At 35.2% G+C, this 27,558-nt stretch overlaps 4 protein-coding genes across 11 annotated transcripts; 2 read left to right on the top strand and 2 right to left on the bottom strand.

The window, feature by feature from the left end:
* Positions 1-239: 239 nt before the first annotated feature.
* tty (tweety) lies at positions 240-14,099 on the top strand. 2 transcript variants are annotated; one of them, XM_066297426.1, is made up of 12 exons: positions 240-310; positions 8,987-9,214; positions 9,493-9,660; positions 9,715-9,878; positions 9,952-10,068; positions 10,129-10,352; positions 10,684-10,911; positions 11,006-11,249; positions 11,836-11,931; positions 12,848-13,033; positions 13,088-13,345; positions 13,960-14,099. In XM_066297426.1, the coding sequence occupies exons 2-10, from the start codon at positions 9,083-9,085 to the stop codon at positions 13,026-13,028; spliced, it is 1,554 nt and encodes a 517-aa protein (XP_066153523.1). In that variant the 5' UTR covers positions 240-310; positions 8,987-9,082; the 3' UTR covers positions 13,029-13,033; positions 13,088-13,345; positions 13,960-14,099. The 2 variants fall into 2 exon arrangements, with proteins under 2 accessions (XP_066153523.1, XP_066153522.1); XM_066297425.1 differs by having other exon boundaries at positions 11,836-12,051.
* A 1,309-nt stretch (positions 14,100-15,408) lies between these two features.
* On the bottom strand, positions 15,409-17,982 carry B9d1 (B9 domain-containing protein 1). 4 transcript variants are annotated; one of them, XM_066297433.1, is made up of 4 exons: positions 17,741-17,982; positions 16,256-16,459; positions 15,808-16,017; positions 15,409-15,759 (listed from the first exon to the last, which is right to left on the bottom strand). In XM_066297433.1, the coding sequence occupies exons 1-4, from the start codon at positions 17,763-17,765 to the stop codon at positions 15,656-15,658; spliced, it is 543 nt and encodes a 180-aa protein (XP_066153530.1). In that variant the 5' UTR covers positions 17,766-17,982; the 3' UTR covers positions 15,409-15,655. The 4 variants fall into 4 exon arrangements, with proteins under 4 accessions (XP_066153530.1, XP_066153531.1, XP_066153529.1 ...); XM_066297434.1 differs by lacking the exon at positions 17,741-17,982 and adding an exon at positions 17,063-17,198; XM_066297432.1 differs by lacking the exon at positions 17,741-17,982 and adding an exon at positions 16,643-16,802.
* On the top strand, positions 17,290-23,441 carry LOC136347433 (probable aconitate hydratase, mitochondrial). Its single transcript, XM_066297424.1, has 11 exons — positions 17,290-17,469; positions 18,787-19,011; positions 19,859-20,129; positions 20,269-20,463; positions 20,520-20,648; positions 20,709-20,867; positions 20,924-21,112; positions 21,535-21,680; positions 21,738-21,957; positions 22,012-22,324; positions 22,753-23,441. The coding sequence occupies exons 1-11, from the start codon at positions 17,437-17,439 to the stop codon at positions 23,240-23,242; spliced, it is 2,370 nt and encodes a 789-aa protein (XP_066153521.1). The 5' UTR covers positions 17,290-17,436; the 3' UTR covers positions 23,243-23,441.
* LOC136347435 (protein tramtrack, beta isoform-like) lies at positions 22,752-27,080 on the bottom strand. 4 transcript variants are annotated; one of them, XM_066297429.1, is made up of 10 exons: positions 26,795-27,080; positions 26,017-26,199; positions 25,792-25,968; positions 25,576-25,738; positions 25,325-25,514; positions 25,090-25,273; positions 24,532-24,817; positions 24,417-24,470; positions 24,224-24,354; positions 22,752-24,173 (listed from the first exon to the last, which is right to left on the bottom strand). In XM_066297429.1, the coding sequence occupies exons 2-10, from the start codon at positions 26,197-26,199 to the stop codon at positions 23,922-23,924; spliced, it is 1,620 nt and encodes a 539-aa protein (XP_066153526.1). In that variant the 5' UTR covers positions 26,795-27,080; the 3' UTR covers positions 22,752-23,921. The 4 variants fall into 4 exon arrangements, 3 of the variants coding, with proteins under 3 accessions (XP_066153526.1, XP_066153525.1, XP_066153527.1); XM_066297428.1 differs by having other exon boundaries at positions 24,417-24,479; positions 26,795-27,070; XR_010733495.1 differs by having other exon boundaries at positions 24,032-24,173; positions 24,224-24,367; positions 24,417-24,479; positions 26,795-27,075.
* Positions 27,081-27,558: the final 478 nt, after the last annotated feature.

The following is a 27,558-nucleotide window of genomic DNA, read 5'->3' as shown; positions in this document are numbered from 1 at the left end:
GCAAAAATATAATCAAAATGGCCGCTCATACATCTTTATGACGTAAAATGTCACATCCTAAAACCTTTTTTGCTGCTACTGCCCTAAGTGGTCCTCTCTTTCTTTCTATAGTAATTCTTATTTTTTCTCTACGTAGTGTTGGTTGCCTGACGTTATCCCCTATATACTATTTTTATCGATTTTCATGTCACGACTGTTGCGCCATCTTCACGGCAATTCATCAACACTTCAGTTTGTGTAAATTTTTGTCGGGAGTGGGTGTATTTTTGTTTTTTTCCTGATACATTTTGGATATTTTCCCAATTTAAAGGCAAGCAATATTAAAATGTTTCATTAAAACCTTAACCATTATCGTCACTAATGACTGCTTAATATAATCCTTTAACCCCAGCCCTGTAAGGCGGCAATATGCCATTTAAAATCGGCCCCCAAACTCACAGTAGTGATTCATGTCTGGATTCGGAGAAAGTAGATTGCAAAGGGATGTTATCAGTGTGTTCCTCGGCTTGTTGATTCTTGCAACAAACCAATGCCGATATTATAGTGTAACTGTTATTTATCAATGTCATTTATTATAGTTTATCTCATGTTTAACATGCACTCATTATCCAGGATAAACAAAGACCATTTCACTTCCAGCATAAGTCTGACATTCAACTTGATTAGATTGGATAAATGCTGTTTAAATTGGCTTAAAGAGATCCTCAGAATGCAAATTGGTTCTGAGGAGATAAAGGTTTAGGTGAAGACTCCTGTTTTGAGCTCTGGGCTTGGAGAATATGTTGAGTAAAATTAGTATACTTAAAAGTTTAGAAGAAAGCCATCTTGTTTTTTTTTATGAAGATATATTGCTTCTAAATATTTCTAAAAATTCTCTAAATAATATTCCATTGTTATTGAAAACACAATGATAAACTCAGGGGTTATATTCAAATCTTGATTTTAAATTTTGTTATGTAGTTGCAATTAGATGAAAATACCCAATTTGAAGTTGAAACCTAATAGAACCTTCTAAAATCCCCTAAAAGATGATATAAAATACAACTAAAAATGTAAGCCATAATTCTACAGTACAATACCTAATATTTTTTTAATTAACAGTAACATGGTATAGTAAAGATTTTAGGTCTTTATTGCACTATGTTTATCAGAAGTTTAGCTTTAATTAAATTGCATGACTTTATAGTAAATTCTAATTTTTTAGATAGATTTTAATGATGATAATATGAACGAAACATTTATCAATTTTAACTTCAGTTTGGTTTTATACATTTTTATTAAAGGGTAAGTTTGAGGTACACAACAAATTAGTTCTGAAACTAATAAGAGATATTTGAAGCAAGTTTTCAATTGAAACTTAATAATTCATGTTATCAATGTTATCACTAAGATTATCTCATGTAATCACTGCAATTAAAATTGTTTATTGCATATTACTTTACTTTCTAGTGATTCTATTTTTCTTAGTAAATTAGAGCAGCCTTTCAAGGCTTTAAAAAGGAAATTTCCTATTCCGATCTTTTTTTAAATTATTTTTAACTAATTCAACCCATAAAGTAAATTTTTCCTATAGACTAATGTAAGTACTTTTGAGATGCAAATTAAGCCTTCATCACCCTCACGTGCTGAAGTTACTGAAAGGAAAACAACTAATGCTGGTTATCTCTTCTCTCTAGGCATGTGTGTAAAGCAAACAGGGAGAAACATGATTCTATTTACACGTCCTTCTGTGTATACTTGATAGAATATCTTTATTTAGTTTTACATAATTTTCAAGCAAATTTGACTATCTCACATGTATTAAGTTTGGGACATCTAAAATATTCGTTTTGCACGCGTTGAGTGTCTGTAGTTCTCAGACAATGTAATGGAGATATTTAATTATATGAAACCACTCATTAAGCATTTAATTATTAGATTCCGTCTCGTGTGTGCTTTATGTGCCCAGCAGTTAAAAAGTTGAAAGATAATTTAATTCTCATAGGTCACTCTCAGTTGATCCAGCCTTTAGCGGGATTTAAACTTCGCATAATTAAATAGCGTGATATGAACTCTAATTGTTGGCAAAATGTTGATGCTTAACAGCCAACAAATCTATTACCTATTGTTTGTCATTGATTTTTCTTATTTAAAGACGATTTTTTCTAATAATTAGGCTGAATTAAACGGAACAAGCTTTAGCCTTGATCACTGAATACAGGATTCTTCTTTCCATTTCAGCTATTAGAACATAAAGTTTAAATAAAATATAAGATAAAAGCATTTCAAGAAGGCATTGAAATGTTCCAAAAGCGCCATTATCGCTTTAAAATTCGGCAGGAAGCAGGATTTATTTTTAAAACTTCAAGTTCAGTAATGAGTTCTGTTAAGACAGTATGTGCATGATTTTCGTGTCACGAAACTTTAACTCGAGTTCTCAGACTGATGTCCGCTCAAGTACTCCTTTTAACTTGGAAGTTGTGGTTTTTAAGTTAGTCCATTTGAAGCAATAACGCTGCTATTTTCTAATGTTTAAATTGATCTTCTGCATCCAAGCCCTAATCTCCAGAGGCATAACAGTGCATCTCTGTTGTTTTACGATCTCGAGAAGCTATTTCAGCTGCCTTTCCAAGCCGTAAAGCAGCCTAGAAAATCCTGCTTCATAAAATAGGAGGTGCCACAATAAATCCTGCCTCGGGCCTAAAATAAGCCCTGCATGTTTAACTCGATTCGACTTGGATAAAAGGAATTTGTAGAAATTGTTGCAAAGGCAGGAAAAGCTTCCCGAAGGCTTGGGGGTAAGACTGAGGGTCATCCCGAAATCGCCCGAGGGACGTATGCAAATACATCCCGGAATCGGACCACGCCCGTTCTGCCATCTAGCGCGCATTCATCGATCGAGTCGGCGGCAGGCCAACAGTCGTTGCTTTTTGGCGAAAGTTGGGGGGCGACGGCCTGCTGTTAAAACATGGGTGGCACGTGGGGTTGGGACCTATATTACAACCAGTTTCTGGGTTGGTAAAGGACAATGGAGTAGATTTTCACAGGAGCAATATATGTCCAAAGAAAGGAGCATGGATATCCCCCCAAATATAGTTTAGTAGTCAAAGGATGCTGAACAACATTCCATTGGCATGAATTCAGTTCTCATTGATCATTAAAAATCCCATACAAGACGTCCATAGAAATGTATAAAATATTTTCAAGAATGTTGCTCATGCAAGTTTTTATTAACGCCCCCTTTTTAGACCTGTGACAGATTATATAAGAACTGCTTGATTGTCCCACATTACAACTACTTTGAAGTCTATAATATAAGCCGTTGAAAATTTCGTAGAAATTGTTCAACAGAAATGTACTATCCCAAAAAAGGGCTTATTGATACTCCTACCAAGAGTAATCAAGTAGTCAAAAGTGCCTCAGATGAAGTAATAATGGTCTTCAAATATTCAACAAAACATTACAGGCGTGAATTTAGTTCTCATCGAATATCTAGAATTTGGTAGTTGAAAGAGCATTATAAAAATGTATAAAATTTTCTAGAGAAACTTGCTCAGCCTAATGCCTAGTTGCTTCCAAACCTAAGGATCACCCTATAGTAATTGAAATTGTTATCTAGATTATGACAATTTTTACTTAAAGATTTATTTTTTTATTATTATACTATTAGCTAGAACAATTAAGTCACATTTGAAAGTTTATGAAGACTGAAATATCTTCAAATTTCCTCAACAACCCTCTCTATGCTGATAACTTCGTTCCTTAATACATGAAGTCGGGCCGCTGAAGAAGCCAATGCCGATTTTGCCTTATTAAGAGTCTTCTCAATTTCTTCAAGGGTCTCCTGATATTCTGAAGCTAATTGTAGAATCTTGCCGCTATCGTCCTCAGTACGAAAATCATATTGTTCTGAAGGCCCATTTGGTTCTTTAGCCCTATTTACCGATTTCTGTGTAGTGGTAGAGGACGAAGGTTGAGATTGCTCACTCATGTTTTTACTATCAAATATGTAGTTTCTTCCAATCAAAATCATTGAAAGTATAAATTATATAAATCAATATTACCGCAACACAAATTAAGAAGGAAAATTAGAAGAGAAGTAGGTGAGAATTGTGTAGATTTTCAAGTCGGGCGCTACTATACGTTGAAATGTCACTTTGCAAAATCAAAGCAATCTGTGATTTAATTAATTGTACCGTTTCTTAATGCCTACATTAAAGAAAGAAAGAAATATTTTGTAATGTCATTTTTGGCAGTAATGAATAAGCAAATGAACATCTGTGTGTCTAAAGCGTTTATTAGATTTACATGAATATTGTAATCGGTTTTACTTCTCTAAAAACTTTATTATGTATACAGTTTTCCGCTTTTATGTAGCTTTAAAAAGGGATTCAGGGTAAATCCTCTTCGATCTGAGATGAATATTTTTACACTTGATTGGAACTTGAAAATTAAGCCTTATTCAATCCCAAATTTGAAAATATAAAAATTTACTGATTTTTAAAAATGATTATTTTGATTCTATATTTTGACTTGTTTTTTTAATTTACGAAAAATTACTTAAAACGAAACTTTTATAATTATTAAATCTTCCTTAAAAGATAATTTTAACATCTCCAATTAATACTGAAATAATTGAATAAAGGATAAGCGAGAAAAATCCCAGGAAAGAACCCTCTTGTGAAAAGCAACTCCTAATTAGATTTTCATTTATGATTTTCCGGGAGAGCTGCCAATCATTTCCACCTGGAATCGGGACTAGCCGAAATGGAAAATCGATCCACCAATAACATCACAATAATGAGAACCTATTAAAATTTGACGTGGAAAGATTGGAAAAGTTGCAAACCTTAATTGAGGCTTTGAGATGATATTTGTCGTATAACTGCTACTATACATATATGAGCGTGCTGTATATAATACACAATATGCATATCAAGTGGTTTTTTTGCTGTTGCACAATACAATAAAGTAGGGATAACCATGTAAAGAGCTAATTTGTTTATAACTGCAATAAATATGTCAATCATCATGTGCGTGACATACATAAAAGGCAGGGTGTACACATATGGGTCGTCAGAGAGGAGTCAAGGGATTAATTCATGTTACGCCCCTTTAGGGCTGGTTCAGCCACATGTGAAAGTCAATTGCAGGACATGGAATTACAGTGGTGTCTGTGTGATGCCTAACATATAAATACTCTTAAGTTTATTTGTTCTCTAGTGTTTTCACACAGACTTTATCGTCTTCAACACTTCTAACATTTGGACATTTTTACTAGTTTTACGAATCTCATTAAATTTTAAAGTGTTTTCGGGCTTGTAAATTGTTTATCTGATATATTTCTAGGGTTTTAGATTCGTAATACATAAGCACCAAAGTTTCCGGTTTTGTACGTGTATATAAAAATCAACGAGGCTTAAATTAGGACAAGATATTTTTTCCAAATGCAAAAATTTCTTGAGAATCGATTGCGAGTTGGAAATTTTATAGCTCTCTCCACGTTTCTTATTATACTATACATATTCGCAGAAAACCAGATTAAACCCATTCACGCACCCTTCGCCAACACAAGGGTCCCTGCCCTTTTCCAGGAGTGTTTCGTGTCATACATGCGAATGTTGCATGTCGAGTTGTCGTTTCAGGAATGTGTTCCCAGAGATAATTGCCAAAGGGTTCAGAACAAAGCAATTTGGGTACAATAATGGAACTATAATAGATGGAGTACAGTCATATTTTATATTTTTTATAGATTTGGCAACGTTGTACACAAAAATACGAACGTTTCCTGGTTGCCATCTCCTTAATTCAATCGAAATTATAACATAATGAAATAGCAAAATATTTAATAATTTATGGACAAGATTTTTTCATTCTAATTTTAGAAGTCTGACAAAAACCATAAAAAAACACATTGAAGGAAATGCGGGTAAATCATTTAAGATCAATGGCATATTTAGTAATAATTTACTTAATCATAGGAGCGTCAGTTTATTTTAGTAGTGTTTATAATTTGTGTTTTTTTAAGTTACACTTAATCAATTTCCTTGAAATCTGTATAGATTGAAAGAAAAGATCGCGTGCGAACCTCAGTCAGCAATTAATGACAATTGGGTAAAACCTCGAGTAAAACCATCACATATCTTTCCGGTAAACGGTTTACAACACCACCTAATGTGTTTTCCTGCTAGCAGAAACTGCCCTTTACATCAGAGGCGCACTTACAGAAAATTTCAATTATTTTGTGTGGAGTTTATACGGAAAAAATTTATTCTTATGCCACTGCTTTGGTCAGTACATTTTCTCACTTTAATGAAATCTTGTTTTAATCAACTAAATGCTTCTTGAAAACTTTACGGAGCCATTTTACTATAATTGTATTAACACGCCTTGTAAGTAACGCCATCCGCCCTTTTATCTTTGATAAAACGCTTCTGAAAGGTCAGAAATCCTTTTATTTGATGGCCTGAGTATGAAATTCATAAAAGGCCCCCATACATCTGGTAAATCGCTTTTATTTGGACTGTGTCGACGAACATAGATACGGAGATTTTTTTGTAGAGACACACAGGGGTGGATTTATCGACATTGTGGGTGCGGTTATTTTTCAAATTTTTGCGGGAGGAAAGATCTTTGCTTTTGATAAAATTACTAACCGGTAAATGCAACTGATAAAATCAGGTGAAACAATAAATAGAAAGTGCAATAGAAGAGTCCAAACTTGCAACGCTCTCTATAAAGGTAGCTTTCTTTTTCCATTTCACCCTTGCGCCCTCCTTCATAACGTTTTTATTGAGAACCGCAGTAAATAAACTTGTCTTAAATGCATTTAGTTAGTCTCAGTTATAGCCCGACCCTGTGAGTTTCTATCAACTTCTACAAATTGGACATAAAAGAGATGAAATGGATGTGTGGAATAACATTCTCTAGAATTCGGTCAATAAGGAATTTTGAACTCGGTAGGGGTTATTTTCTCAGTCGTCACCGTTTTAGGATTTATGACAACTTTTGTGCCTTATAGGACATCCTCAAAGAAAAAAAACTAATTTGTTAGTAAGAAACAATTGTGTATATATCAGTAGCACCAGAACCTGTTATCGATTCAGTCGATCTTATTTCATTTGCATTCGCATTGAAGGAATTATGTTCCACATCTGGATTTCTCTGCTTTCAATAAGGCCGACTTTGATGCTTTTTTCAGCTGTGTCAAAGCGCCTTTCATGATATTTTTTATATCCAGAAATGTTCTGTAGGAAGAAATTAAAAAAAATAGAGAACAGAAGGAGGGAAGGATAGTCGTATTGTGTTATGAGGGTCGATTATCTCTCACTTTAATAATGCCAGGTGAATAGAAATTACCAAATTTGCCACCAAAGTGGTGGTCATAGATGGTTTTGTTTGTACTCAATTTGGGATTTTAAATATGTACATCTCTCAAAAACACTTTTTAAACCCTCAGAATACCGAAAGACACAAATGTTCTTGAATTTCTCGAAAATATGGTAAATATTTTTGCACTGTCTAATTAATTTATGTATTTATTTTTGAAGCAAAAGATATTTTGCCTTTTTACTTAAATCGGGTTTAATTCATATTATAACTCAATTATTGAAATTTACCTTGATTAATAACATATGTAGTTTCCAAGTAAAAACAAAACAGGTTGTTATCATGTTTCTGTTGATTCATATTAATATTTTAAATCCCGATGAAATTAAGCTAATTACATACGTTATTTCCAGGGCGTGGTTCGTGATCAATACTGACTCAGAAACTGATTCCAACCAAATTGATATTCTGAAGTTATCCAAAGATTGTCAAGTTCCTTTATCCTCAAGATTTTGAACTATCTTTGAAATTACCTTAATTACCAACTAGGTCATTATAGTTTCTCCTTGAACTTTGAACAACCCTCTTAAAGCTCCTATGATGTGTGCACGTGGACTCCGGCCGGTTGCCAAAGGCTCTTCGCAATGGCCCTATTCAGGCCACATAATCGTAGTAGTATTGTCCATTAGTTTTCGTAATTAGACAGTAACAAAAATCTTTTTTATGTTATTGAACATGCTATTAATGTACACGTGTCTAATTAAAATGAGTTGTTAATGATAAGTCGCGCTGGAGATATTGCTTTTTCTTGCTTGGATTTCGTTCATTCATTCAGAGACTCTCTCCGACTGTTGTTTTAAAATTTTTAATTATGAACAAATTGTTTGATTTCTTCAAAGTTTTTTATTTCATCTTGATATTTTTTAAACTATCAGGATTTTGCCTGAAGACGATATTTCGTGAGGATAAGAATATTAGGGCGAAGAAAAAGTCTCTTGGCTAGTAGTGGTTACCTTGTCATCAATCAGGTAAATGGTATGAATTATTCATTATTAAAATAAAGAGTGTCAGCTAATGGTCTAATCGAGAACTCGTTCTCAAGTGAAGGAGTTTTTATGCATGAATGTTATATACTTTAACAGTGAATAAATAGTAGCTTCAAGCATACACTCAATATATGGGACGACTAGAAAGTAACTTTTTGTAAGGGCCAAAAATAGTACATATATTTTAACACAGATACTTTTTTCTCCCGAATTCAAAAGGTTATTAATGTCCTCTTCGTTGTACAAAGCAAGATCTTATACAGGGCCATGTCTCCCAGTTTATTTCCCGAATAGGCCCAGGTGTAGTTAAACTGAAAGTAGGCCATTCGACCCTCTCTGAATAGAGGGGTAAGTGACTCTTTTAATAAAACTGTTGCACGATGCCATTTTCCACCGGCTCGATATTGGCTTTATTGACAGGTGACGCTAGATAAAAGACCCCAGGAAACATCCTGCTGTCCGATAGTTTCCTGCTGTTCATGTCAATGAAAGTTCTATTTGAAGAAAAACATTTTACTGAAGTTAATTTGGGCTATATTTAGTTTAGGTTCATTCTTGAATGACAATGTGCACTGATTGAAACATAATAGTGATTTGTTTTTTTCACATTGTCTTTCTCAATTTACTTTTAGCATCTCAAGTTTTTCCCTGCTTTGAGAGGTCAGCTTTTAATTTGGACAATGGTGTGAGGCGCGGATACAGCCGCCTTTTCCGGCCGCCCTTTAACGATGGGCGCCCGTTCCGACGACACTTATCACCCACCCAGGTTGGCTGAATGGTTGCATCGTTTGCCACACGTCAATGCTACTTTCAGGGAGGTGGATAGCACCTTTGACCCCGACTCTCCTGTGTATTTGGAGGTGAGTCCAATGCGCACATTTAAATTCTTATGATAAGTTCCCTTGTAAATATCTTGAGAGTCCGAAGAAATATTGTAAAGGGGGAGCCCCTTTGAATGCCGAGGGCCCTCGCCGAATCCCTGATTAGTATGCGGCTCTCGTAACGGCTGCAAAAACCCGGAAATACGAAAGACCTGTAGCGCGATGGCCTTCCTGTTAACGATGATTAGAAATGAAAAGGCCACTAGAGCCTTTTTTAAGAATTATAGTACTTTGACCATACTTTTCTATTATTAAAGAGTTTGGGAATCCTCGCCTCAGCACCAGCAGCATGGCTAATCTTTACTCTCTTAATTCTGTTGCTCTACCTGTTGACGAGATGCTGCGACAGAAAACCGCGCCATGCCAAGTCGATTTCAGCACTCAAAGTCACTCTGGCTATAATGTCGGTTCTCTGTTGTGCCGCTGTAAGTATTTCTGAAATTTGTATTATTATATATTTTGTGAAAAATGTATTTTAGGTGGGTTTGGGCTTATATGGAAACGACGATCTTCACAACGGAATCGTTCAAACTTTGAATCAAGCTAGGCAAATTGACGGTCTTGTGGGGAAGATTAAGAACCAGACTGAGGCCATTGAGAGGCAGTTGAGGGTACAAGCTGGCGCAGACTTTACAGGAATCAGGTAGTTTTTGATATCCATTAAGATGTCTCAAATGCATTTACCTGCATTTTAACGAATTTACCTGAAATTCTAGAGCAATATTTGATGAGCCACCGGCTTTCAATTTGACCGTCTTAAAGGCTGCCGACGGTCATTTGTTGAGGTTGATGGGCAATAACACTCTTGCGGCAAATGCTGCTGCTGAAATTAGGTAAATAACTGCATAGTTAAATTTTCAATTAACTACTATTGACTAATTTGGTATCATCAGGAATCCTTTGCTGGCATTAGATATAATCCCGAAAATCCAAATAGGAGAGAAATTCGAAACGATTCGTTGGCCCTTCACGATGGCAGTACTGAGCGTTCTTTTGGTCCTATGCGTGGTGCTTTTAGTGGGCGTAGCTCGGCACAACCGATGCGCTCTCATAGCATTTTCGGTTTGCGGCTTGTTGGCCGTTATTGCTTCATATTTATTATCGAGTGTTTATTTGGGTAAGAACGCATTATTTGAAGTAATCAGTTAATTTTGGGTATATAATGTAATCAATTTTCAATGACATTTATAGGAATCATACAGCTGTAGTTCAAACTGACCTGCGATGAAACTTGAAATTGTGATACAAAAGCCATAAAATATACGTCAACTCTCTTGCTTAAAGTTCAATTCAAACTTACAAATATATACATATACAACTTTTCCTCAGTTGATAGAGAACAGTATGAGCTATGAATACTGAAATTTTAGCTTCAATTTAGTCTTTCTAGAGAGAGACACAAAGCTTAAAAACTTAAAATGTTTTCAACTTTTTTCTATCACTTTCAGCTACTAGCGTGGCTTTAGGAGACCTATGCATGGCTCCAGAACGATTTGTAGAGAACCAAGCCAGTACTGAGCTGTCTAAGGACATTTTGCGTCACTATTTGAACTGTGAACGAGCAAGAGCCAATCCTTTTACGCAGCGACTACGCGAAGCTAAAACAACCCTAGAACACATGCGAATTGAGCTCAGTTTGCTTAAGCCTTTGGCCTTTCAATTATTCCCTAAGCGAGGTAACAGCTAAAAATTTTAAAATGCATCTTAAATTCTTATATTTATTTGATTTTCATTGTTCAAGAATTCAGGTTAGTGTTTTTACCATTTTAGGTTTGGAACAGAAATTCAACTCGTTGAAAAACGAAATTAATACTGCAGACACAATCGGCACTTCATTGACCGCTTTAGTGGATTGTCGGACATTGTATACGCACTATTTGCGTGGGGCTAGAGCTTTGTGTAATGTAGGCTTATTGGGGCTTACTTTGATGTTAGTTTCGGCTGTTTTGGCTGGAGTCATGATGACCATTTTGGTTTGGGTCGATTCTCACACCTGGATTTATATTAGGAAGAAGTGAGTGAAGAAAAATCTGCGTTTTCTTAGTTTTATTAAAGGAGAGTGAAAATTTATGATATTGTCTTTTAGAATTCAATTAGTCATTTCAGAATCATGCTTTTTTCGTTTTTTTTATATGAATTCTATATAAAATTATCAAATTGCAATATTGATCATTGGTACCAGTGTTAGTATGCTAGACATATTTCAAACTTGTGCAATTTGCCAACGTGTAATTTTTTAATTGACAACGCTATTTTCTTACTGTTTTTGTTACACTTCCATCTATCAAATATGTCGTCTATAGTGACTAACAAGAAACATCGCGATGATATCATTTACTGAGTCGTGCTTTCAGGGTGCAAAGAATCACAGATTTATTTAAATAGTTAAATTATGAAATGAAAAGTTGTTTACCCAATATGTTTCGAAAAAATGGCGAAATGAAATTAGTAAACATACAAATAGTAAAACAGAAGATTCTTCTCTTAAAACCTAAACTTAGTGACACTGACACACCCATCAAAATTATACCGAAGTCCATATTTTGTCCATCTTTTTATAAATTTTGACTTCAAATTTTAATTATTCTCTTTTTTTGCAGGAAAGATTACCAGCAAGTGAACGAAACCGATCCTTACTTGCCGCCCCCAGCCGCCAGCCAAGCGATCGCCGCCCGGACGTTGCAACGCAGCCAAGGGCAGTTCCCGGGGGCACCCCCCGACACACCACCCCCTAGTTACGCGCACGTCGCCCATCTTAGGCCGCCTCCAATGCATGCCGCAACGGCGCCCGTGCATGAGGCTGAATTTTTGCTACAGTACACATTTTTTCTTTCATTTTTTCTATAATTTTTGAGCGATTTTGGATCTGAATTAGAAGATCCGACGGATGAAAATTTTGTTTATTGTACATTGAAAACAACATTTCAGAAATGGGAAATGCTCCTAAAAGTTTATAATTTTATATATGTATAAAACAGATCTAAAACACTTCCCTCTCTGTTTTCAAATTGGTCAGCAGCTAGTCAAATTCAAATGTTAGACTTCAGAGACTTTAGAGCCTTAATGGTGCCTAGTTCTAAAAATTTCAACTGAAAAAAATCCGAAATCGCCTTTATTTGAATAGTCGTTTTCAGTTTTAAGCTTCTAGGGTCACACGATTGTTTCAAAGCATTTTATCACCTTTAGACTCCTCATACAAATCGCTTTCATTGTCAAGAATCATTGTCTGATTAGAAGTGGAAATGTCCTTTCAATTCGCCCTTAATTGGTGTCATTTAGTTCATTCGCATGCACAATTGAATGCTTCTTAAGGTGATTTAAATGTTTAGAGCTTGGACGGTTCCTGTCAATCTACGTATTTTGCAGTGTTCGTGATTTTTCTCCTTAAAAAAATATATTATAAAAAGGCGGTCTGCAAGAAGCCTGTAAGTCCGCAATAACGTAATAACTTTAAAAAATTATTAATATAAATTAGAATGTTTTCTAATATCTCTCAGTAAAGCATCCTTATCTTAGACATAGTATAAACAAATGGACTTGAGGGTTTTTGTAGAACCCAGATTCCCCTTTATTTACCTATAATAGGTACTGACTACCAATTTACCACTACAGAGATGGCTGTGACACCAGAGCTCAAGAACACCGCGGTTCCCACATGGCCCATCTTCGCGGGCACACCTTGGGTCGCTTACCGTCCCACCATCACCACGAACCGATGAGCGGCCCAAACAATGGCAAATATGCGACTTTGAGCAAACAGTGCAAGACACTGGAAAGCTCAGATTTTTACTGAGATAGGTTCGACGCAAAAATCTCCTCCAAATCATCAGAGTACATCTTTTTTCGCTTCAGGCATGCCTGCAAAGACTTCCCAAACTTTAAAAGTTTTAAGTTGGACCAACAACAGCAACCGCAAAAAGACCAACAACAATCCGCCCAGGGTCCAGAACCTCAGCGCACTGCCACTTTAGGCAAATATTCCTCCCTGGGACGGAGGCCCTTACCCCAAACCCCCGATGAAAAAGCCAGGAGCAAACCCACCATGCCCAAAGTACCTCCCACGATTTCCGGTACCATACCAGAGGCTCCTTTGAATCCTAGTAATTACAGGTATGTCATTTACGAAAATATTCTAACTAGCAAAATGGTTTTGAAAACGATTTTTGAAGAAAAATATAATGTAGTGGACTACGTTTATAAATAATGCTTAGGACACCGAAAAATTACGATTCTTTTAAAGGAATATGTGCAAAAAACACGTGTATAAACCTCCGCAAAAGTGGTTGAGTTATACGTTGCTACGCACAGAATACCAAGTTTGTGTACGCAAAACTGTTCTATGTTCCAAATCTTTTTTGTGTGGAGCATTTTTGGTTAAATTTCAAATATTAAAATTGTTCAGAAGATTGTTTTCGAGTCCTTCAGTCTCCAATCTATCAATACACAGTCATAAAGATGGCTTTCTTAAGAACTATCATTAAAAAATGAATATAAAATTATTTTTTCAGTTAAAATTTATTTATCCCAGTTGACATAGAAACTAACTCAGCTCCTTTTCTGCGTTTATATTGTTAAGTTTACATTTTAAAATAGCTTCTGTTTTATTTCCATTTCCGAAACATCGCTGCTCTCTTAAAAACCTTCCAATTGTTAATTGGTACATACCTTATTTTTGAAAATGTTCCCTTTGAAACTCAAAACATACAATTCAGATCATTGCAAAGGGGCGCATGGCAGGATTCCGTCAGCACTTTCCAACCAGGCAACCAGTTCCGGTCCCTGCAGCGTGGATGCGCTCAAATCGGAAGTGGCCACGCCCAATTCCGGTCTGTTAAGATCCAGGACCAGCAGCATGGCACGGGAGAAGGAATGTATACCAATGGCGAAAATGAGCGACAGCTCTACGCCGTCACTGAGCTCTAAATTTGGGTTGTTGCGGTTGGTCAAAAGGTTTTTTGCTTGATTTTGAGGAGCGCGTAATTTAGCCCACTTTTCCATTGCTGATTATGCGTTCCTAACTAATTTATACAAACTGTCCAAAGTTTGTACGCCCTGTATAACCAAGGTATTTTTAGTTTCGATTTGGGAAATGCAGGCATGAGTGTAATTCATAATCCCGGTGTGATTTTTTTCTCGTTTTTCAAATGTGAATAGGTATTATGTTCCAGGCAAAATAAATATAAGGCATAAAAAGTGTTTTTCAGGTTTTGTTTGGAACGTCCTTAGAAATCTAGCACATAAAGTTAGGTATACATAATTTTATTATAAAACTAATTATGTATTAAATATTAGAAATTTTGTATAATAAGCGAATTTTTGCAGAAAAATGGCTCTTTTTTGAGAGTGAAACCCAAAGGAATAAATCATCTCTGAGTTATCAGAATTAGCAAATATTACAAAAAAAAAGAAAACGAATTTTCTAGAATTATTGACGATAATAGGAAATTGACATAATATATTTTTAAGAACATAGAAAAGGACTTCATTGGTGTCGCATCTCAATTAAAGCTGTGCCAAATACGACTGATACACTTCATTCCAATTCTACGCCTACTAACGCACTTATCTGGTACAACTCTGGCTTTTCGGTCCTTTTAGCCTTTATGTCACACCTTAAAATGATGGTTTTGCTCAATGTGGCAACAATTTTTAGGTAAATTAAATTTGTGCAAAATGCCAAATCAAAAATTCGTAGTAGTATTTAGTAATTTAGAACAGAAATCTAGTTCTCGCGTTAGGCAAAAATACAGTCATTCCAAATTGATCATATAAACCCTCAATTTGCAAATAAACCATTTTACAGGTCTCACCTGTATGTGTATATTCTGTGGTAAATATGGATAACTGCCAAAGAGACGATTGATGTTTGTGTGTTGAGGATGCGAAAGGTGTGCAAATGATTTTTTAAATAAACAAATTAGGGTAGATTAAAGATTGAAATGTCACAAAAATAGTCACTTTATGCCTCTACTATAAAGTAATCATTAGAATGTAATTGAAAGTTTGCGGTCTTTAGCTGCTGAGCAGTTTCAGGCTAGCCCAAATGTGAGCTGTTTGTATTGTAATATACTTACTACCATACTAATAATAACAAACTCATCTTTACATCAATAATATTCACCGATTTCTTTCCTGTGCGTACTTTCTTTGATTATAGTAAAAAACAGGAGCAATTCGGTACATAGTTATTTATATTATAAATGTTTAAGAACATCGATGTTTGATAATAGGAATTGTATAGTTTATTACTTTAATTACTGATATTTTTTTGTTTTCCTAAGCTTTAATTCTTTGTATATTTGAGAGTATATTCGCAGAGATTTTGTATAATAGCCGTTTTTTTGTATTTATTTCGCGTTTTCTTCATGCGTTTGACTGTAAGTAAACTTTCTGTAATAAAAGACACAAAAAGCATATTTATTAGTCTTTTGTAGTGTGTCCAAAATCGTAGCCCAGCCGCAAAAATCCTTGGGAAACCACGTAGAAGGATAGCAGTGCTTTGCCACTATTTTCCATTCTAATTACTGAATTCTTAATTAGTTAATTTGGAAATAGAAAAAATAAGTACGTACGGTTATTGCCGTCAGTGCTGGCTAGAATTTTAGGTTGCAGCAGCTCTGGTTGGTACCCAAAGAACGACCCAATGTATCCTAAAAGAGAGGAGGCTTTTGGTCTGGCCAAATTTACCTCTAGCTGATGCAGGCCTGGTTTTATGGGCACGTGTGTTCTTCCATATCCTTCCAAGGTCATTTCTTTGTACACTGTCAGCACCATTTGAGGCCCTAAAAACGAAGAATTTTTTTGTTTATGATAATTATAAATATCGCAAAATTTAACACACAATTTTGCGCACCACTCATGGCGCTATCGCGACAATTATTTGGACGGATTAAAACAGACAATTGTCTATGACAACAGTGAAAAATTCGAAATTCATTATTTTTGCCCACTGAGACCATTTTCTCAATTTCAAAATGACTATGTTGGTTTTTTATCTTTTAACTCCAATAATTTACTTACAACCGAATGGGTTTGTGCTTTTAAACTGCACATCAATCGGAAAGTTAAACACCACTTTATCATTGTTGTTAATAACGTTGGCCACTTGAGAAAGCCCCGTTTCTAATCCGCCGATGACTTTCCAATCCGGCCCTGTGTAAAACTCATACTTGAAGTGGTAAGATGCGTTCGCTGGTGCCATTACGTCTAAAAACTCTATTTGACCTATAAGGGATAAGAGGAAAGTGCCATCGGACATTATTTTATTGAAATTAAACTAAAAAAGCAATATTTGTAGTATTAATTGAAATCTGGAGGTTTGTTTGTATTGAAAATTTAATAAATGGCGGAAACGCCTGATAGGCAACTCTTTATACATTCTAAAAAGGACAGCGGATATGTTTTTACCAGAATGAAAGGTGCTGGTTTTCGACCTCATAATTGAACAATTATCATTCTTTTACTCATCATAACGTATTGTAACAAGCTCCAATAATAAAGTTGTAACTGTAATATAGAGAATAAACTAAGATTTCCAGTTGCTGAATTAATTCGACTAGATCAAATTTGAAAAAGTTACGTATATGAGAGCCTTTAGTAAATCAGCTGATCAGTCACGTACTTGGCAATACAGGGTTTGCAATGTTTCCAAAGTATATGAATATTCCCTTAAATATCAACAAAGACCATTTAAAAAACCTATTAAATCATTTGACTCTTATTATTAAAATTATTTTATGAATTTATTGTTTCTTAAGAAGAAGAAAGTATTTAAATAAATGGTGCAAGGAATCATAACGCCAAATTCCTTTAGTAAAAGATATTAACCTTTCTTCTGGCCAAATTATGACAACATTGCTCTGGTGACGCTTGGAATTTGGAACTTTGCAATCATATGGACTTTATTTCTCAAAATCTTGCTTTTGGTGACGTAAAAAAGAACCAAAAAAACTTCTCATTGCTGATAAAACTACGACGGCTCAAAAGCGGGGACTACACATTATCAATTCACTGCGGCAAATTTCGATTTTGTAGGTTATTTTCGTTCCCATCGCAGGAAAAGTTAGACCGCGCAAGTGCACTTCCCTGTTCACAGTCGGTTTCCACTACGAAAACTGCTGGAAGTGCCAAATTCCAAAGTGGCCCCACGAGATCCGTTTTATTACTACAGTTCTAGCAATTAAACGCCGTTTTTCTACACCATGGCGTACTGTATGCGAGTTTTGCATCGCCATGTAAGTATTGCTACTTTATTAATTTAATTGGTTTGTCTAGAAAATACCTCCTTATAGTAGTTACATAACATCTCCATTCATCCTAACTTTTTTTTACGTGTAACTTAATTTGGCCATTAATAAGTTTTATAATTAGAGTTTTATGCATGCCATGTTAATAGGTTTTTGTAGCTGAATACTAAATTTCTATACACAATTTTATTACATGAAAACTTCGTTATATTTTTCAAAACTTCAATAAATGCATTAGATATTTAACAAAAATACCTACCATACTCACCAACATCACTAGCCATATATATGTGGCTAGACTCAAATTTGAAATTGAGGCTTCCCAACAAGTGTAGTTACTTGTTTTTCTGAGTGAACATCCTTCAGACATTCATATTTATGCGATTATTTTATATGAAGTTCACAATATTGATGAGTTACAATCAAAAATTACCCTGGCTCAAGTTATATAATATTGAATCTTTTGAGATATTGTTATAAATAAGTTCAATTCTGCCTGTTTATTTCTGTCCTCAAGAATTCTCGAATAAAAGGGCCAAACTTTAAGTAGCTTGAAAATTAGCCTTGATTGGCACTGAAAGGTTGTGTTTATCTCATTATTGTTTACTACGTCAGGATAAATGTATTAATGCCAGCAGAATATCTGGGCTAGGTGCCAACCATATTTTTATTTAGGATTCAATAATTAAAGAACGAGTTTGTCGTTTTTATTGACTTTAAATTTTGTTTTTTTGAGAGCATTTAATGTTTGTATGATGAAAGAGTTGGTGCAAAATTATTCACTAAAGTTCTGCAATTTTTTACGGTAGTTTAGGGATAATTGCTATAGTTTTCATGCCATGTGGAGAATTAGTTTATTATTAGTATACAAATATTTTAACTAACATGTGTTCTGTTTCTAGCTTTATGAGAGATAATTTACTAATATATATTTCTACTTGCTCTGTTATATTTTAGGATGATCTTTTAATTATTAATTTTGGGTGTAACTGTCTGATGGCATGTTTTTATCATAGTATAATATCATTCTATTTAGCGATAGGTTTATTAAATAAATAACTTGTTTGTTACATTCATAAAAATTATTTTAAATACTTTGTCATATACATATCTTGAGATCAAAAATTTTTAAACTCAATAGTGTAGATTTCTATACATATTAACTTAAGTATTATTTTAAAAATTTATATTAACAATGTGCACTCAAATATGTGCCTCAGCACTTGAAAACATAAAAGTTATTATCCAATTATTTTGCATTATATATAAATTTGTATAATATTTAATCAGATAATATCTTTTTAGGGGGGAAAATCAAATGTCGTCCTTCAAGAAGTCCAAGCTAGATGCTTCCATGTATCACCTTTGGCAGCAGCTGCAGTCAAGACTGCAATGTCAAAATTTGACTCTGATCCCCTCCCCTATGACAAACTTGTGAAGAATCTCGAGATTGTCAAGAAGCGGCTTAACCGTCCTCTGACATTATCAGAGAAGGTTTTGTACTCCCATTTGGATCAACCTGATACACAGGTAAAAAAATGTGACAATTTTAATTAAAATAATGAAGATTTGATCTATAAATATTAATTTTTAATATTTCACAGAGATTCCACTGATATGTACTATATTGTTTAACATTTTTTAACTAAACCTAAGCAATAATTAAATGCATTTCCATTGAATAATATTATTAATAAATGAGCCTGACCTGTTAAACAGCAGTGAAAGTGTTATCTGATAGAAACAAAGTTCAGAGATGTTTATGTTTATTTTAATTAAATGGATTAAAGTCTGGTACCGATTAATAATGTTCTCAAATTTGGAAATTAGAAAGAATTTCTCTGATCCTTGAACTTGCTGATAAATATTACCAAATTCGATCAATGTCTAAGTTTTAAGCCAAAAATACCACTGAAATTATGGACTAAATTCAGAACGTATTACGTAATGAAAATTTTAAAATGACTTATTTTAATTCTTTTTGGGATATTTTAAGTGTCATGACAGATAAATCTAGTTTGAAGGTGAATTCTTAATAAGCATTAAAATCTTTTTCTTTCACTTTAACTGACCTAGGCAAATTGCAATCGTGGGTATCGCAATTTCAACTACTATCTGTATATCGTCACTATTAGGGTGCTGTCTCGAATATTTCTTAGTTAACCTATGCCTCCATTACCCACTAAACATTCCCAAATTTGTCTACTAAAGACCAAATTATTAATGTGTTGTCAACTTTATTTACAAGCTAATTTCCATTACAAAACCTTTGGAATAAATGAATATTGGCTAGATTCTTGCTTTATTATAAAATTAGTTTGGTGCTTCAATTAACACCTCGTTAATAACTTTACCCTGAAACAACTGAAATTTACAGGAAATCGAACGTGGTAAATCCTACCTACGGCTACGCCCCGATAGGGTAGCCATGCAAGATGCAACTGCCCAAATGGCCATGTTGCAATTCATCTCCTCAGGTCTCAAAAGGGTAGCCGTACCCAGTACTATCCATTGCGACCACTTGATTGAGGCCCAAGTCGGAGGAACTAAAGATTTGGCACGTGCCAAGGATTTGAACAAGGAGGTGTATGATTTTTTGAGTTCTGCTGGCAACAAGTATGGCGTTGGTTTTTGGAAACCCGGTTCAGGTAAGGTGTTCACATGAAAGTTTATTTTTAGGTGTTTGTGATGGCAGAACAATGCTAAAAGTTTAATCTGAATGGTAAACATATTTTTTGAAATATTAAAATTCATGTGTAAAAACCATACTTACTTACATGAGTTTAGGAATTATCCATCAAATCATCCTGGAAAACTACGCCTTTCCTGGTCTTTTGATGATCGGTACCGACTCTCACACCCCTAATGGGGGTGGTTTGGGTGGTCTCTGTATTGGCGTGGGTGGTGCTGATGCCGTTGACGTCATGGCCAATATCCCTTGGGAGTTGAAGTGTCCCAACGTCATCGGTGTCCATTTAACTGGTTGTAGCTTTCTCTCATTAAATCCATTTTATGTCTAATTTATCTTGCTTTCAAAGGCAAATTGTCTGGCTGGACCTCCCCTAAAGACATCATTCTTAAAGTAGCGGATATTCTCACTGTAAAGGGTGGAACTGGGGCTATTGTCGAATACTACGGCCCTGGAGTCGAATCAATTTCCTGCACAGGTAATGCATTACTTAAATCATTTTTCGAAACAAATGTATTCTAATTCAAAATTTAAAAAGGTATGGCCACTATTTGCAACATGGGTGCCGAAATTGGAGCTACCACTTCAGTGTTCCCTTACAACAGCAGAATGGCAAATTATTTAAAAGCTACTAGTAGGGGTGCGATAGCTCAGGAAGCCGATAAAGTACAGAAGGTTTTACTCAATTCCGATGCAAGTAAGACTATTTTAAAAACCAATTGTTAAAACATAAATTATTGGGTAATTTCTTAGGCGCACATTACGACCAAGTAATCGAAATTAACTTGGATACGCTGGAGCCACACATTAACGGTCCTTTCACCCCGGATTTGGCCAGTCCAATCAGCAAGTTGGGGCAGAACGCGAAGAAAAACGGATGGCCTTTACCCATAAAGGTGGGACTTATCGGGTCCTGCACCAACAGCTCATACGAGGACATGGGTAAATTCTGTATTGATTTTTTTAAAGAAAAAATATTGAAATATGAATTACAAATATATGATCAAACAGCCAGATAATTTAATCAGCTCTAATACTGACTTATTAATGTTAATTCAATACAGACAATAAATATCATTTTTTCTCTGTATGATAGAATGAATATGATAATACGCAATTCGGGATACATTTAATTCCTAGAATAACTATATTATTAAATTAGTACCAATTACTAATTATTAAATTTTTGATTAAGCGTTTCTTTTTAGAAGGTTAATTAAAAAAAAATTACATTTGACTCCTTGTGTTATAGAAATGAGACATGTGAAAAATGTATTATTTAGTTTTCTGTCATCTATTAAGTGAAATCGACCCCAAAGTGTGGAACAGGATCGCATTAATACCCTGTATTTTCTGCCTTTTAGGAAGATGCGCTAGTATTGCTAAAGAAGCAATGAAACACGGAATAAAATCAAAAATTCCCTTCAACGTGACTCCTGGTTCAGAACAAATCCGCGCTACAATCGAAAGGGATGGAATCTCTAAGACTTTGACGGAATTCGGAGGCACTGTATGTTGTTTTCTATTGAACTTAAGATATTATGACTTATTTTTCGCAATAAAATAGGTCTTAGCTAACGCTTGTGGTCCCTGTATTGGCCAGTGGGACCGTAAAGATGTCAAAAAAGGTGAGAAGAACACCATAGTCACTTCATACAATCGCAATTTTACCGGTCGTAACGACGCCAATCCCGCAACTCACGCTTTCGTAACTTCTCCGGAGCTTGTGACTGCCCTCAGTATTGCTGGAACTTTGGACTTTAATCCTGTCACCGATGAACTTACCGGTAATCTTTTAAAATTTACTTTTAAATTGCAGTTTTAACCTTTTTGAACTTCAGGCTCTGATGGTAAAAAATTCAAGCTCTCATCTCCGTTCGGAGATGAATTGCCCTCAAAGGGATTCGACCCCGGTCAGGATACTTACCAAAAGCCTTTAGATGACGGCAGCAAAGTAGATGTTCAAGTTGACCCTAAATCGAACAGATTACAGCTATTGGCACCTTTTGATAAGTGGGACGGCAAGGATTTGGAAGATATGTTAGTGCTTATTAAAGTTAAAGGCAAGTGCACCACCGACCACATTTCGGCCGCTGGACCTTGGTTGAAATATCGTGGACATTTGGACAATATTTCCAATAATATGTTTATTGGGTAAGTTTAAATTTCCTAGTGAATGAATTGCATTTGGGAAACATCATCTGTTGTACCTTAAGCTTTGACTATTTAAGAGAGTCTCTTAGTTACGGAATTTTGAATGCATATAAAAGTATGACAATCAAAATTTTGGACACTAAGTGACGCAATTCAGGGTGGTCCAAACTTTAGAGGTTAACTAGAAACTTCTCACAATGGATATCCATCTACATTATAAACGTAGTAGTATTTTAAAGTTTAGCACCTGATTCTAGATAAGTTGTAATAAGAGTTTACTCCGGAATGTAACAGTAAATTAAATTCAGTTTTTCTGTTTCAAAAAAATATGGTAAAAGTCCATATTCTCGTAACTATTTCATTTTTGGAATCTCTTCGCGGATTTGATTGATTGGGTAACAAATGTATAGCTTTTTTCATTATTTCAGAGCTACAAATTACGAAAATAACGAAATGAACAAAGTGAAAAACCTACTCACCGGCGAATATGCTGGAGTTCCGGATGTTGCTCGTTCCTACAAAGCCAAAGGCCTCAGATGGGTAGCAGTAGGAGATGAAAACTACGGCGAAGGCTCCTCTAGAGAACACGCAGCGCTGGAACCGCGTCACTTAGGAGGAAGAGCTATCATTGTAAAATCCTTCGCGCGAATCCACGAAACCAACCTGAAGAAGCAGGGCATGTTGCCACTCACTTTCGCCAACCCAAGCGATTACGACAAAATTCAACCAACGGATAAGATTACTTTAAAGAACTTGAAGAATTTGTCACCTGGGAAAACGGTAGAATGCGAAATTAAACACAAAGACGGTAGCGTAGATAAGATTCAATTGAATCACACATTTAATGACCTGCAAATCTCGTGGTTCAAGGCGGGCAGTGCACTTAACAGAATGAAGGAAATCGCAGCCAATGCTTAGACAGTTATGATAAACAGACTTTTTTTATATTTTAGACCCTAAATAACGGTTTAGACTATCCGGATTAATTGCCGAAACAATAGCCTGTGGGCAGATGCTAAATGGCAGTTGGCAATGCGAGTTTTAAGTTAGAATTATGTGATTTATAGAACGACCGACGATGTTTTGAATAGTGATGTGAATATAAAACTATATTTTAGGTAGTTTTATTTTTGAGTTGTCATCAACAGGGATCATGAATCGTGTTAATAATGTGTGTGTATATATATATATACACTATACTTATCATATTTAATTATTGTTAATCTAGATGTTTTTTCATCTGCGAAAATTTTTAAGAGAATAAAATGATAAGAAATTATTCAATAAAATTCACGTTTGTTCCCTTCTGACAGTCATCAAGATTTAGACTTTTGGAGTCGACAATGCAGGACAAATATTTTGAAGAAAATTTTGGAATGTATACCACTTGCCTTTTTTGAGATTAACAAGCTATTCCAACAGCGATGAGATGTATCAATAATTGAAATAAACGAATCTATTATATCTTTTCTGTACTCCCTACAGATCAAATATTTTATTACAAAATTATATTATCTAGAAAAAAGTTTATTTAATAATAGCCTTAATAAAATTATTGTTTCAAGGATAATAAATAAAGAAATATTTAATACAATTCCTAACAAAATCCTGATCCACTGCTCACTGATATCGTACACTCTCCAATCTCCATTTTAGCTAATGCACTATTCTCCAAAAGGCCGATATTTTGCAGGAAAGCACCTGCTGTATTGTGATGCAGTACTGTGAGATCTTTGTCCGCAATTTTATCCTTTAAAGGTGTTTTATTTGAATTGTTCTGATCTAATTCTATTTCAACTAAGGGCTCCATAAGATTTGCTTCCACAGATCTAGTAGTACTTACACCAAACTAAAACATACAATAAAAATAATGGAAAAACAATTAAAATCAAAACTTACGGTGTCTGAATTCTGCCCTATCCTTAGAGGTTTAGTGAGGTACTCAAGATCTCCAAATGGCATGTTAGTGATGTCGTAATCTTCACTACGAGTGGCTTCTGAAGGGGCCCGTGAAAAAGCTGCGGGGCGAACTATAATAGCGTACTTAGCATAGTATGCAACAATATTTGATAGAAAATCCATGTATATATACCTGATCGGTTAATACGAGGACGTCCTCTTGGGCGTTTAATCAAAGGTTTAGGCACTACAAATCCTGTTATATTATTATATTTAACTATAATATTGTTAGTAAAAATGTAACTTACCTTGAGGATATTTCCTAGGCCTCCCTCTCCCTTTTTTCTGCCCAGTAACATTGCTTTTAGTTTCCTCAGAAGACTGCGGTGTGATAGAAGGTATAGCGGAGTCTTCTGATTTAGTGATAACTTCCTCAGGACCCTCATCAGGAGAATTTACCAATTTTTGAGTGTTTAAATGTCTAGGTTTCGGTTCAGAGGCCATTCGAACCAAAAGATCTTCTCGGGTGATACGAGTGGATACTTCGAATTCTTCAGTGTGGTGAGAGGTATCCAATTCAACATGGCCGATCGTCTGCGAAAATTATTTCTTATAATCGCAAATTATGTTCGTTAACGAGTTAAAATAAGAGTAGTTTCAAACATTCTTAACATAATGGCGAATATGATTTTTCTCTTATGTAGTGAGTGCTTTTTATTTTAGTTCATTCTGATTCTACATAACAAATACTACTTTTGCATAGGGAAAGTGGTATGAAAATATTTTGAAATCAATTATTATACACATCATCCATATGTAGCAATTCTCATTAATGCAATTCTTTTCGCCTAGAAGTAGATGCGTACATAAGTATCACTTTCTGCCGTATTCTCCATGTAATTTCCGATGTAATCAGGAATGTGTGTCTTCCTTATATGGTGCTTCAGTTTATCATGTCTTGAAAAAGCTTTGTCGCAGTGGTTACATGCAAATGGTCGTTCTCCTGTGTGGACCAGTTGGTGGCGACTCAAATGGGATGCCCTCTTAAAACTTTTATGAATTTTATTAAGTTAATTAATTTGATCAATGAGCTTCACTTACCTTGCAGGACACAATAAGCACTTGTATTTTCTCTGTTTAAGAGCCCATTTAGTCCTGCGCCTTGCCTCGGCAGACATTGGCATGTATGAGCAGGTGGGTGATGTGGTGGTACTTGTAAGATTCACAGGGTTGTCTGTTGAGTCTTTGGGTGTTTTGAGAGATTCCGGACATTCAAGTGATGCGCAGACAACTAAATACCAACAAATCTTTTATTAGCAGTTACTTATTAAAATTATATAGCATCGTTTTACCAGGAGAGGCTTTTAAAGTCTTATTTTCACTTGCATCGGCAAAAGTCTTCGGCAGCTTATTTGCATGAGGCTCTGCAGTTGAGTTTTCAAAATCAACCGCGACTCTCTTTTGCCCTTTAAATCGAGTGTCTCTGCCCGATGTATTTAAAGAACATTTATCATTCTGAAAGTACATATAAATTCTATAAAAGATTTTTCGATATGGCAACTATTCACCTCATCAACAATGCCTTTAATACCAAACTCCTCAGCAATATCACAGATTTTATTAGTCAATTCAGGGGAAATTTCCGTGCTGCCTCTATAAATCAATTCGATCAAACCTCTGATTTGCTTAACTCCCACACCATGAATCATAAAAGCTACTTGTTGATCCGGATGATCTTGAAACACCTTATTTTGATGTCATAAGATTTTGTTGGAGAATTGTGGCTGATTTACCTTTCTGAAATATGGACTAAACACTGCCAAAATTACTTTGTGGGCCTTTACGGATCCGTCTTTGCAGTAAATGGTGATGTCACTCAGGGTTTCATCTCTCAGAAGGTTTCCTAGCATAAATTCAAGATTTTCTTGATGTTTCTCCTGAAGAAGTCGGATGGGTTTTGCTTGGGGGGATTTCATCTAAAGGATGAGAATAAAGTGTTATGTTGATGGAGATGTTGAAAACCATAAATCAAGTTATAAAAAAATATCAACGAGTGATATTTGGAAAATTGTTAATCGAGCTCGGTTATTTGCGACTCATTTCTAGAGCACGTAATTTACTATCGATCAGAATAAAGTATAAGAGAAATGTGAAATAATGCCCGAGAGGTGTTCTTGCAATTCAGGATGCTCGCTGAGTAACCGTATTCATGTCTAAACGTTTCGTTTAGATGACAATATCTCAAAAACGGTTAGAGATATCGACTTAAGCTTGAAGGATCAATTGAAAGAGGAAGAATTTTCGTGTTTTTTTTTCATTTTGCCATTTTTCCAAGAATCGTACCAATTCTTCAGAATTTACAAAAAAAATTATTATATTTTTATCAATTATTGACATCAATTTCTCGGCTCTCTACTTCGTAAACAATACAGAAACTAAGGAAAACTGAGAAATATAAACGCTAGCTTAATTCAAATCGTGTTAAACTTTATGTAAAATCCATTTACCTTTATTTAGAGAAATAATTGTTTAAATGAAGTTATACTTCCTAAAAAATTAGAAACTTCTTACCTCGTCGCCGCCCCGCAGTAACGTCGTCAAAATCGCGAATTTTACTTGAAACCCCACTTAATATTTATTATAAATATGTGGGTTGCAGTCACTTTAACACAAAGTCTGCCGTAGGACTGGCCCTAAACGGAGCGCCCTTCGCCGAGGGGGGCACTGCGCGCCATCGATTTCTGCCTGCCCCCTCCTGAAAAGGCCGAAAATACCCTCTGGAATTAATTTAGGTGGGTCTCGAGCGGGGGTCGAGAGACTAGGGCGGCAAGAGGGGAGCGTGGGGGGGGTGAAGGGGACGCGCCGTTAGGGTGGAAATCGTGCATACCCTCGAATTTCCGTTGGTCGCTTTACAGGCTTGGGTCCTTTTTGTATAAAATTATGTTTTTTATTATTTTAATCCTGACTAAAGTTTAACGAATGAATTTTCCTAATATGTTTCGTAATGAGGACATTTAACGCCAATTAGTGATTAATGTAGCTGGGAGATTTTATCCGAAATCAATATGTTATCATATTTATGTGATTGTCGCATGTTCCATACGATAGGACCTAACAGAGAAAGGGAGATATTAGATTGAAGACAAATTTTACAGTCGGACAGAATAGGCTAACTGCTTAAGTACCCCAAAGTGAAGCAATTTTATTACTTTTTAAAAATTATTTTTGTGTGGTGTTCAAAATTCAAGCCAAACCTGAACAGGTGCGAAACATATAGCTCAATTCTCTTTGCTTTTTGGAAACTTTTCCATTATGGTTCAAGATACGCCACTGGT

This window comes from Euwallacea fornicatus, chromosome 28 (assembly GCF_040115645.1).
Source record: "Euwallacea fornicatus isolate EFF26 chromosome 28, ASM4011564v1, whole genome shotgun sequence".
In the NCBI taxonomy this organism is placed as follows: Eukaryota; Metazoa; Arthropoda; class Insecta; order Coleoptera; family Curculionidae; genus Euwallacea; species Euwallacea fornicatus.
Note: the sequence above shows the minus strand (reverse complement) of the source record. Positions and strands in the feature narration are given on the sequence as shown.

Bases quoted from the DNA above. Each gene is read 5' to 3' on its own strand.
- LOC136347435 (XM_066297428.1), bottom strand. From the start codon at position 26,199: ATGAAATCCCCCCAAGCAAAACCCATCCGACTTCTTCAGGAGAAACAT. The intron at 25,969-26,016 runs GTAAATCAGCCA...CATCAAAATAAG, and splicing joins TTAGTCCATATTTCAGAAAG to GTGTTTCAAGATCATCCGGA. The intron at 24,480-24,531 runs GTAAGTTACATT...ATAATATAACAG, and splicing joins GCCTAGGAAATATCCTCAAG to GATTTGTAGTGCCTAAACCT.
- tty (XM_066297425.1), top strand. From the start codon at position 9,083: ATGGGCGCCCGTTCCGACGACACTTATCACCCACCCAGGTTGGCTGAA. The intron at 9,879-9,951 runs GTAGTTTTTGAT...CTGAAATTCTAG, and splicing joins GCAGACTTTACAGGAATCAG to AGCAATATTTGATGAGCCAC. The intron at 11,250-11,835 runs GTGAGTGAAGAA...CTTTTTTTGCAG, and splicing joins TGGATTTATATTAGGAAGAA to GAAAGATTACCAGCAAGTGA.
- LOC136347433 (XM_066297424.1), top strand. From the start codon at position 17,437: ATGGCGTACTGTATGCGAGTTTTGCATCGCCAT. The intron at 17,470-18,786 runs GTAAGTATTGCT...ATATCTTTTTAG, and splicing joins TGCGAGTTTTGCATCGCCAT to GGGGGAAAATCAAATGTCGT. The intron at 20,464-20,519 runs GTTGTAGCTTTC...TTGCTTTCAAAG, and splicing joins CATCGGTGTCCATTTAACTG to GCAAATTGTCTGGCTGGACC.
- B9d1 (XM_066297431.1), bottom strand. From the start codon at position 16,493: ATGTCCGATGGCACTTTCCTCTTATCCCTTATAGGTCAAATAGAGTTT. The intron at 16,018-16,255 runs GTAAGTAAATTA...CTTCGTTTTTAG, and splicing joins AAGCACAAACCCATTCGGTT to GGCCTCAAATGGTGCTGACA. The intron at 15,760-15,807 runs GTACGTACTTAT...TTAAGAATTCAG, and splicing joins CAGCACTGACGGCAATAACC to TAATTAGAATGGAAAATAGT.